General features: G+C 25.2%; 1 protein-coding gene across 12 annotated transcripts in view; it reads left to right on the plus strand.

Annotated features, from left to right (window-relative positions):
* LOC101237426 (protein CBFA2T2) overlaps positions 1–12,500 on the plus strand; it is a 28,196-nt gene that overhangs the window by 13,379 nt on the left and 2,317 nt on the right. For all 12 annotated transcript variants that reach the window (XM_065820069.1, XM_065820070.1, XM_065820072.1 and 9 more), the window contains exons 2-5: positions 1–89; positions 4,581–4,717; positions 5,124–5,213; positions 8,206–8,390. The exon at positions 1–89 is cut by the window's left edge and continues 100 nt beyond it. In XM_065820069.1, coding sequence (XP_065676141.1) covers positions 1–89; positions 4,581–4,717; positions 5,124–5,213; positions 8,206–8,390 — 501 coding nt within the window. The remainder of the gene's footprint in view (positions 90–4,580; positions 4,718–5,123; positions 5,214–8,205; positions 8,391–12,500) is intronic.

The raw sequence follows: 12,500 nt of genomic DNA on the forward strand, positions 1-12,500 counted from the left end.
ACGTATTGATGGAAGGTCTCCCCTTGGTATTCCTAATGGGATTCATACATCAAGCCCAAATGGTCCACTTTCTCCAGGAATGTTAAATGGTATTTATTTGCTTGTTTGTTTACATGAGATTAAAAATTTAAATGATTGTTATTCAATATTAGTTTTACTCTCTATTTTAAAAAAAAAGTATACTTTTTCTGAAATTAAAAGAAGTTTAATTTATAATTAAGATGTTCTAGTATGAATTAGTTATTAATAATATAAATTAAGAGTAATTCCATGTCAAAACAACCAATTTTTTTTTTTAAATGCAAGCCTATGTCCATGGATTTTCTTTATATTTTTACCATAGTTAGTACATTATAAAATAAGATAAATCCCAAAATTTCAAGGTCTAACTCCCAACCGTTCGTGAGTAATGGTTGCTTTAATTTTGGCTACTATTATTGTTTTGGTCATTTTCCGCCATTTTTAAATTTCTCCTTATAAAACCAAGTCTTTAAACATGTGAATTCTAAAAATAAGTGACTTAGTTAATCTCAAGGTGAGGAATTTGAATATATAAATAAAAAACTCATTTTATAATTAAAAAGTACCTAAATATCAATTATAAATGTTAAAATAATGGACACCTGCCCCAGTAAAATTTTTAGGTGTGCGGTAAATTTTTTAAGCTTAAAATTTCAAATTAGATCATTGTATGTTTGAAGAACATTGTGTGAAAAAATCATTTCTGCCAAATACATAGTTTAAAAATTAAATGAAAAATATTACAAAAAAAGCAAATATAGTATATTTCGCTTATCGTAGTATTCAAAATAAATAAAAATGATGCATACTCGAATTGATATACATTTTTTTATAATATATCCATTAAAAAATTATTGATTTACAAATATATACTTATTAATTTTGTAAAAATCTTTTTTTAAAAGTTCATATTTGTCTGATATTATTGTTGGTGCACTTATTAATGTTATTACATTAGTGATTGGTATCCAACGATAATCATCCCTTTTCAGCCAGAAAAACTGTTCAGATGGACCGTGTGGATGCATAAACTTTATTTTTATATCATTATATTCTTCATCTTTTTCTTGGACTACTGCAATCCACCAAAACGAGTCATATGTACATGCGTAATATTTGTACTTCTGCATTAGATCAAAATTTATTAAACTTAAATTTTGGTAACTTGATTTTTTAGTTATATTAATAGATTTTGGATTTATATCGTTACAAGTTTTTTAAAATAACATAGATGTTTTCGAAACTGGTATGCAATGGTGAAATCCTCGAGTTCCTGGTGTTATTTTTCCCTTCTCAAATCGTTTATTTTGCGTAGCTTTAACATTAACCATAGTTTCTTTATCAATTTTAAAGAACTTTATTGTATTTTTTGATTGCAAAATTCAAACATTCCATCGATTGTTAGTATTTTATTTTTCTTTGGACGTTGCAAACTTTCTCTTGCTATTGTTCGTTTTACTGTACCGCCTATTGCATCACAAGAAGATTTGCAGTGACTGGTTGCATAAAATATCCATTCAGCTTCAAATAAAAAATCTTCTGAGTGATGGCATGGATTTAGAAAATTTTTATAACTTTTATACTGTCCTCCACATCCATCAGAAAAGTTATACAATTTGAAAATTAAAGGAAGGGTTTCTTTGATACAATTACATAAAATAGTCTGAATTTGATAGACAAAACAGGTATTTTATATCGCATCGTCAGACATAGAACAAAATGATTCATGTAAAATAATGCCATTTACTTTATAGGATAAAACAACTGGGTGAAGGGTGCATTCAGATTTACACCAATGATAACTTTGGATCTCATCTTGCACAACAAATTCATAATTTTCTGAAAAGTCACAAATCACAATACACTCTTTTTCATTCAATTTGAATTTTAAATCTTTAAAAAACTTTGTTTGGGGTTTAGAAATATACGAGTGAGCTGTTAGTTTATCAATACACTTCACTACTAACTCTATATGTTGCAACAGTTTCAGTTTGTGTGACGAGTTGGGTCCTGTCAGTACCTTGCCATTGATTAAAACTTAACTCGTCATCAAAATCAAGCTCTTCAAGCTCTTCAAGAATAAATAGCTGTAAGACATCTGTTCCTGGGCAACTCAAACATCTATGAACCATACACTCATTTTTTGAAATGTCACAAACCACCTAAAAAACAAGTTGATTTACAATAATTTACTATTAAATTTTCTATTATAATCATTAAATAATCATAATAATAACTAAAATCATGATATTAATAATTAACAGTATAAGTAATATCAAATTTAATTTCCGTATAAACTGATATCTTTTTTTAGATTTCCTAACTTATAACGTACATTTAACACACTTATAACTGAAAACAAACTTTTTTCATTAAATGTTTATAAGTTGAATCCTATTTCATTGCATATAAAAGAAGAACTGCATTTTGATGATAAACACATACACACACTGAGTGAGCAGTTGAGGCTCCAATACTTACACATCACTTAGGACGCAGAATGCAAAGTTTAGAAATTCCAAGATTAATCCCTGGATTTATAACTTTAAATTGGCTGTACAATTCTTTCAGGTTACACATTAGCAATCGTTTTTGTACTTGTATTCTGTTATTTTTTCCTTTTCCAACACTTACATAATCTTTTTTATTAGACATTGTTCGTGAGTATTCATCACTTCATAAAAACTTTGAACAATGGATACAACACTTTCTCCAATTTTGTCCAATGGGAGTAAAAGTATGCCACTCTCCTGTTCCATACAACGTGCTGTTCGAATAGCATTCACACTAACTTCAAAGTAGTTAGAAGCATAGTTTCTAGACCAAGATTCAGGAGTTAAAGTGAGAATTTTTAATTTATTTTTATAGTCAGAAGCATTTATCTTTTCTTTCATCAATTGTGTCAGTTTATCCAGATCAGATGCTTTACTTTGATCTGTTTTTGAATAAGACCCAGTAGAATTATCTATAAAATGCAAATTTCTTATTCCATAATGAGCTGCTAAATCTTCACCAATCTTTTTTATTGATTTTTTATATTTTTTCATTGCAGATGCAACACGTTAATGTAAAGCAACAGCATGTAAATTAATAGGAGGTTCTCCTAAAACTTCTAGGGATAAATTAATATGAGTAAATGGTTCATCTTTTTCTGTCGATATTTCATCTACTCCATTTTCACTAGGGTGTTCTACTGATAAAACTGCTTTTGAATTACAGCTAGTATATAACTTCCACCCAGGTAAAACTCTTAATCCTAATGACTTAAAGTGTCTAGCCAACATTAAAGATATTGTAAATTTACCTTAAAAAAAAGGATATTTAAGATACATGTTGTATACTTTAACAGATAGTATTCATATATTTGAAATCAAATTACCTTTTATTTATTTTTTTATGCACTTTATAAACATCACAACAATTGCCTTTTTTTTTTCAAATCTTTTTTCAAAGTTGTGAAAATGGTGATTAAAAATGCTGAATAGTTCTTCAAAGCATGCAACTCAGATCTCCATAAAATGTTTTGAGGAACATCAGTGTCTAGGTCATGTAGTAAAAAAATCTCTTTATTTCTAGAATATGAGGTTTTATGGCATTCTGACTTTAAAACTTTACCAATATCACATGAAATCATTTTGATAATGAATTAAAAAATGTTATACTTGCAAATTTAAAAATGCACAAGTACTAATTACATTATTTATGTAGGATTAATTGCAACATTTAAATTAGATGAATATGTCTGAATTTAACAATTAAACTTTAATAATTTGGAAAGACAAGGAAACAAAAAAGAAATATAAAAATATATTAAAAAAACTTACATAACTTAAGAAACACTTCGATTTAGATAGGAATTATCTTTATTCGTAAATTACCATGGCAATATATATACATTTATAGTACAAAAAGTAAAATATTCACAAAATTATGTATTTGGCAGAAATGATTTTTTCACACAATGTTCTTCAAACATACAATGTTCTTCAAACATACTTCAAACATACAAACATATAATTTGAAATTTTAAGCTTAAAAAATTTACCGCACACCTAAAAATTTTACTGGGGCAGGTGTCCATTATTTTAACATTTATAATTGATATTTAGGTACTTTTTAATTATAAAATGAGTTTTTTATTTATATATTCAAATTCCTCACCTTGAGATTAACTAAGTCACTTATTTTTAGAATTCACATGTTTAAAGACTTGGTTTTATAAGGAGAAATTTAAAAATGGCGGAAAATGACCAAAACAATAATAGTAGCCAAAATTAAAGCAACCATTACTCACGAACCGTTGGGAGTAAGACCTTGAAATTTTGGGATTTATCTTATTTTATAATGTACTAACTATGGTAAAAATATAAAGAAAATCCAAGGACATAGGGTTGCATGGCCTGGTTGTTTTGACATAAAATTACTCTTAAGTTTCATTAAATATTGTTAAACCATTGTTTATTTTATAAATAAAATATAAAAAAACACTAATTTTATCTAAAATTAGAATTTTTTCAGGTATGCAATTGCCACCTATATGTGGTGCCATATTTTTTCAGGTATGCAATTGCCACCAATATGTGGTGCTAGGCAACTCAGCAAGTTAAAACGATTTTTAACAACGCTTCAGCAGTTTGGTTCTGACATATCTCCTGATATAGGAGAGCGAGTGCGTGTGTTGATAGTCAATCTCATTGTAAGTAAAATCTATGAAATTTGTTTTTCATTGTGAAAATGATTGTTAATAAATGATGAATAAATAAATAAATATATATATATATATATATATATATATATATATATATATATATATATATGTATATATTATATATATAATATAATATAATATATATATATATATATACATATATATATATATATATATATATATATATATATATATATATATATATATATATATATGTATATATTATATATATAATATAATATAATATATATATATATATATATACATATATATATATATATATATATATATATATATATATATATATATATATATATATATATATATATATATATATATATATATATATATATATATATATATTCATGAATATTGGATGTATATTTTTTTTAAGAATAATGGTGTTACTGTTGAAGAGTTTCACCAACAACTTCAGGATGCTACTAATTTCCCGCTTCGCCCATTTGTCATCCCTTTTTTAAAGGTTATTTATTTATAATCAAGTTTTACCACTTTTCTTTTAATTATTATTCTATCAACATACTATCAAATATATATATATATATATATATATATATATATATATATATATATATATATATATATATATATATATATATATATATATATATATATATGTATAAATGCATATATGTATATATAATTAATGTAATGATTCTTAATTTAAGTATTTGTTTTTTAGGCTTCACAAATAGCAATTTTTCAATATATAATAACATAAATTTACAATTAAAATAAAAACATGTAATTTTGTATGAAAAGATCTTATGGTATCAGTAGATGAATAAATTTTACTGTGCTTTGTAAAGTTTAAACATATGGCTTTTTCATCTGTAATTGCTTTGTAAATATGTTTAATATGCCCTTTATTGATGTCTACTCAATAAAGGTTTCTGAAATACTTTTGGCATCATTTTGTTGCACCCTCATTCCTGCCTGGTATTTTGTGCGGTGCCTGGTGTTTCCTTTTCTGTCGATGTAGTATAAATACAATACCTAAATACCTTGGTGTGGAAATCAAAAAATTATACTCCTTACTAGTTTAAAATACTTATAATACCTATAAACATTGTTTAATTTTAATAGCTTTCTTAGACTGAGAGATAGCAACTTAGTTGTCTTGAGTAATTTCTGTATTGACAAGGATTGAATCTGATACAAACATATGTATATATGATAATTAAATAGTAAACTAAACTTTATGCATTACTTAGAATTTTTTTGAGAAATTTTTTATTTTGACTTTGTATGTACTTATTTTTTGTGTACTTGTATGCACTTATTTTTTCATTACCGTAATGTTGTTTTGAGAATAATTTTATTTTGTGTTCTATTGTTATACTATAAGTTTTTAATAAGTTTTTTTTTCATAGTAAAAAAAACTAAAAAAAGTGTATTTTTTTAACTGACTTTTTCTAATATCTTTTAAAATAATGGTTTGGCTCTGATTTGGGTCCTAGTATTTGTTTACCAGTATTGATTCCATGAAAAAATTTAAGCGATTTAAAGTTGTATGGTTTTATATTTTTAAAATTTAATAAATAATTAGTTAGCATCGGTATTGGCCTTTTCCCATCAATCGGCATTAATATCGGCATCAGCCACAAATGTGCTATCACTAATATATATATATATATGCGCCAGTGCTCGAATAATCAGAAGAGTACTCTTTTCAGCGATGAAAGGTTGATTCAAGAAAAAATCAATATGCTGAGAAGAGCGCCACATGAAAAAATGAACCCAGATTATTCTATGTATAGAATAAAGCAAGGTAATGGCAGTAAAGGCATCTGAGCCTGCATAAACTATGTAGGTGTCAGTTGCTTCAAACTAGTTGATGGAAGGCTTGATTCTCACAAATATTTAGTTATTTTGGATAATTATTTAATGCCTTCTATTGACATTTTCCAAAAGACCTAGGAATTATATTCCAACAAGCTACTGCTCCATGTCATACTGCTAAGATTTGCAAGCAATGGTTTGAAGAAAACATCAGACCTCAACTGCATAAAGAATTTATGGTCTTGGTTAAACCACATTCTTGGTAAAATTGAAGTAATAAATCTGGACCAGCTGAAAGAAGAAGAAACAAGATTACTGAGTTATGTTAAAAGATATTATTCAGAATTTAGTGAATTCCATGACGAAACGAATCAATGAATGCTTAAAAGCTAAAGGATTGTCAACAAAATATAAAATAATTTTGTTGTTTTTTATTTTTTTGTGTTTTGTAAAAAAAAAAATTACTGTTGGTTAATTTTGTTGTTGTACTTTGTTTAATTTGGCCACTTTTTTTTGTTGATACATTTGAACTCTTGTTTTTATTTCAATATTTTAGTTTTTAATTTTTATTATTATTACTATTATTTTATAATAAATTTATATCATGATAATTTGATTTATTTCAATTTAAAAAAATTAAAGAAAAAGTCTCTTTTAAATTTTAAAATATTCAATTTCAAACTTAAATTCATATCAAAATAAAGCAATGGATTGTTATTAATGGCCAAATTGTACACTTTTTTACGGCTTTTTTAGAAAAAGAAAAAAACGAAGAATAATGAATAAAAAGATAGCTGCCCCATGTCAAACTCTCAGTTGATGTAGCAGCACTCTACTGCGAGTCAGGCTATTTGTCAGCCGATGTATGTACTGAAGCCCCTGACAGCAGGCTATTTCAGTATGACATCACGCTGCTCACCTTAATCAGTAGTATAAGATATATTTATATTTATGTGTATTTGTGCTTGCTTATATCTTCAAGAGAGTGCTAGATAAATTAAAGCAAATTAAAATTTAGTTAAAACATAGCTGTATTTATCCGCTTCATAAACTGTTTAACTGTAACATAACTAAAGTCAGCTATAGCTGCAGAAGGGACATATAAAGAAAATATAAAGAATCACAACAATAAAATTATTTTGATTAACTCAACACCCATTATATCTTGCAATTGCAAACTAAGCAAAACCTGTATATAAAAGTATATATAAATATATATATATATATATATATATATATATATATATATGCATATATGTATAAATATATATATATATATATATATATATATATATATATACACACATATATATATATAAATATATATATATATATATATATATATATATATATATTTTAGTTAATTATCTTTTGCAGTTAATTTTTTAAACTTTATTTAAACTTTAGTTTACAAGTATTTATAACTTCTTCTAATTTTAGTTGCTACTAGCAATCTGATTTTAAATATTGTTTATATTAAATAAATTTTTTGCTTATTGATTGTATTAACATAATCATGTATATGAAAATTTGAAAAAAAAAAGACTTTTATGTCTTATTCTGTTTAAATGTTAATTTACAAGTTCTTGTGATCATAAAATATCTAAATATACTGTAGCAGCTCTTTATGATGAAAAAAAGCTAATATCCTAATTAAGTAACTTGTGTATTAGGAGAACTTACCACTACTCCAGCAAGAATTATTAAACTGTGCTCATCTTTCCAAAAGGTCGCCACATCAATATATGACACCTGTTGCAGATATGGATCGTGAACAAGAACGAATCAAAACGGAAGTAGAAGACTTTGGTTTTGAAAGACCCATTGGTGAAAAACGAAAAAATGAAATTGAACTCAGGTGAGTTTTATGTATTTTATTATATTTTTGCTTATCGTCATTATATTTTTTGCTTATCTTCATTATATTTTTTGCTTATCTTTAGAAATTTATAAATTGTTATAACTATTAGCATTCCAGGTAACCAAACCAACCTTTCAAAAAAAGTTCAAAAATTTAAAAATTAAGTTGAATTTTTTTTAAATGACAGATCTTTTTGTATGTGCGCATCTATTTACTCATACTGTCTCACACAAACACAAGCCCACATGTTTTTTTCATAAAAACCATGTTTTTTATATAAATGGTAGTATTCATGCATGAAAGAATCCTGTTATAGCAAAAATATTTAATTTTTTAATTTTTTTCTATAAAAACAACTACACACATTTACAACTACATCCATAGCAAAAGTAGATGAAGGGTTATAGTAGAAAATATATTTTTTAACTTTTATCCTCTAATATATCAATTAAAAAAAGAAAAAATTCAAAATTAATTTTGATATTTATGACACTAATTTAAAAAAATTGTAAATAAGAACAAATTAGACTATTGTAAATAAAACTGCACATGTAGTAGTAGAGACCGGGGCTAGTTGGCAGCAGGGTTGAAGAAGTTTCATTACGTTTATCTTCAGAATCTTTGATTAGAAAGTGCAAGAAATTACATGAAACTTTCCTAATTGACAATTTTTTTTTTTCACTGTAGTATTGTAAGGATTTGCACAACTTATAGAACATCACTTCCTTTATACTTTTTTAAGAAAATGGTTGTATGAAAGTTTTTTTTTTTTTTTCAACAGTTGCCATTTTTTTGGGTCTTTAGGCTATTTATTGAAAAAAAGATTTTTGCTTAAGTGGCAAAGTTTCAACAATATAAAGAAATTTTTTTTTAAAATTTAAAAATGAAAATCTCAGCGGATTTTTTTAACTAGAAAAAACGTGGACTACTGGCTTATTTATTAATTGAACTAATATTATTATTTACTACCAGCGTAAAGTAATATTATATTTTCTTTGCTTATATTTATTGCTAAAGTAAATAGTAAAAAGGTTTTTATAAATTTGTCATTAATAATACATTAATAGTCTTTTTTATAGTTTTTGCCAACTTACCCAAGGGTTGGGGTATATTAAATAGTACATTATTAATTCAACTCACCCCACCTGAGCTTAAATAATTAAAATTAAATAATTATATTTTAAATATATATTAGTTCAATCCAAATTACTGAATCAGTAAAGTTTAGATTTTAACTTTTTATTTAGAAACCTTATTTCAACCTTAAAAATTTTAATGCTCCAAAAGATCTAATTTTATTGGTAAGAAATAAAAAAGACCTACTGATAGTTAAAAATTGTTTTAAAAAAAAGAAACCTTAAAATTTACATATTAAAAAGTAAAAAAAAGTTTACAATGACTTAAATTAAAAAAAAAAAATCTCAAATAGCTCAATATTGAATAACCTGGTTATTTAAAATAGTGAAGTATTTTAGTTTTTTAATGATAAGATTTTAAAATTCTTTTAAAAAATCTATTTTAAATTAAAGTTTTAAAATATGTGAATCAAAAAGGTTCCATTTGGCTTCTCTTTTATTTTTGATTATATTTAAAATGTCGGTAGTTATATGGCATAAGGTTCTATCTTATTATAATGGCAATTGGATATGGCATAAGGTTTTATCTTATTATAATGGCAATTGGATATGGCATAAGGTTCTATCTCATTATAATGACAATTAGATATGGCATTAGGTTCTATCTCATTATAATGGCAATTGGATGTATTTAAAGTGAAGGCCTATTGCCATGTTGTTGAAAACAATATTTCTAGATGTCAATAAGTTGCATCTTTTTTTATCTCTTCATTCCGACTATTTAGAGATCAATCCTTTTGCAACATCAAAGGTTGCACTTTTTTGAGAGTTTTATGGAACAAACCCATGCATTAGGTTTTTTATAAATAAAATGCATGAAAAGTTACATATATTAAATAAAAGTTGCTTAAATTATTTGTCAAATCAAATTGAATTTTTATAAATCAAAGTTAATTATTCCCTCTCTCATTGAAATTCCCTCTTAATCATCAGGAGAAAAAAAATGGCCGAAGTCATTGCAGTTGTTTAAAATGTTACAGTAAATTTATGTTACATGGGTCACATTTACCGGGTGACATGTTACAGTAAAATTATGCCAGGGTCACTATTAACATATATATATATATATATATATATATATATATATATATATATATATATATATATATATATATCAAAATTTGAAGACAGTACAGAGAAATAATAACAGACAAATAAAATTGTTACAAACCAATAAAAATTATAATACAAATTATGATACCGTAAATAGCAAAAAAATAAAAATAAAATTATAAGTAAATAAAAAACAAAAAAAAACAACAAAAAAATCTAGATAGACAAATTTATATTATAATGAACAGTTAGTTTATTTAAAGATGGGTTTTCCTATTTAATATGGAGTGCTTCTTTAATTTTCAATTTGTTTGTGTTAGAAGCAGTATCCAAAATTTTAAAACACTTATAGCTACTTAGATTTTTACAATTAACAAATGAAAATAAATGCTTATAAACATTAGATTGTTTGTCACTTGTAAGATGCTCACGAATCCTTGTTGTTAAGTGTCTTGAAGTTTCTCCAATATAACTGACATTACATCCAGCACAAGAAAATTTGTAAACAATTGGATTTGAGCAGCTTAGGAAGTGGATCTTTTATACATAAACTGTTTTGTAATTTGTTGGTAGTGAAAGTTAAATTAATTATAACATTTTTGCAATATTTTTTAATGATTTTATTAACTTTAGATTTAGTAAAATTTATTGTATTTATTTATTTAAAACTGTTTTATTGTCTCCTTATATACCTAAATTTTATTCCACCTGTGACTCTTTTTCTTTTGTTAAGGAATTAAAGCAAGTTGATATAACTAACAAATATATAGTTTCCTATGATGTTGAAAGCTAATTTACTAATATTCCACTTGATGAAACTATAAATATAGCTACTGATTTATACTTTAAAGATAAAATGTGCTTAAGATATTTTTCTAAAGCTCAGTTCAAAAAATTACTTCAAATCTCAACATCCGGTTCTCATTTCTTATTTAATCGGAAATATTATGATCAATTAGATGGCATTGCCATGGGTTCTCCTTTAGCGCCAATTTTAGCTAATATTTTTATTGGGTTTTGCAAACAAAAATGGGTTAGAATTTGCTCTTCCTCCATATCGATTTTTTATGAACATTATGTGGATGATATTATTGCTATTTTTAATTCAGAGTTTGAAGCTCAGGAATTTTTCACACATCTTAATAAACAACATAAAAACTTGAAATTTACTTTGGAAAAAGAACAAGATAATCAAATTGCATTTTTAGATGTTCTTATCAATAAGTCTGTTTCGCTTTCCACATCAGTTTATCACAAAAAAACATATACTGGTCTTTTACAAAAATTTTCTAATGTTTTAAAAAATAACCAATATCCACCTAAAATAATTGACACTGAAATTAAATTATTTTTTGATAAAAAATTAAAACCATCTGTAATAAATAGTATTTATAACCATAATATAAAATATTATAAGCTTCCATTTATAGGTTTTTACTCAAATTTTACTAAATCTGAAGTTAATAAAATCATTAAAAAATATTGTAAAGATGTTATAATTAATTTAACTTTCACTACCAACAAATTACAAAACAGTTTATGTATAAAAGATCCACTTCCTAAGCTGCTCAAATCCAATGTTGTTTACAAATTTTCTTGTGCTGGATGTAATGTCAGTTATATTGGAGAAACCTCAAGACACTTAACAACAAGGATTCATGAGCATCTTACAAGTGACAAACAATCTAATGTTTATAAGCATTTAATTTCATCTGTTAATTGTAAAAATCTAAGTAGCTATAAGTGTTTTAAAATTTTGGATATTGCTTCTAACACAAACAAATTGAAAATTAAAGAAGCACTCCATATTAAATGGGAAAACCCATCTTTAAATAAAGAAACTGTTCATTATAATATAAATTTGTCTATCTAGTTTTTTTTGTTGTTTTTTTGTGTTTTTTATTTACTTATAATTTTA

The sequence above is a fragment of the Hydra vulgaris genome, chromosome 15 (genome assembly GCF_038396675.1).
Source record: "Hydra vulgaris chromosome 15, alternate assembly HydraT2T_AEP".
Classification (NCBI taxonomy): domain Eukaryota; kingdom Metazoa; phylum Cnidaria; class Hydrozoa; order Anthoathecata; family Hydridae; genus Hydra; species Hydra vulgaris.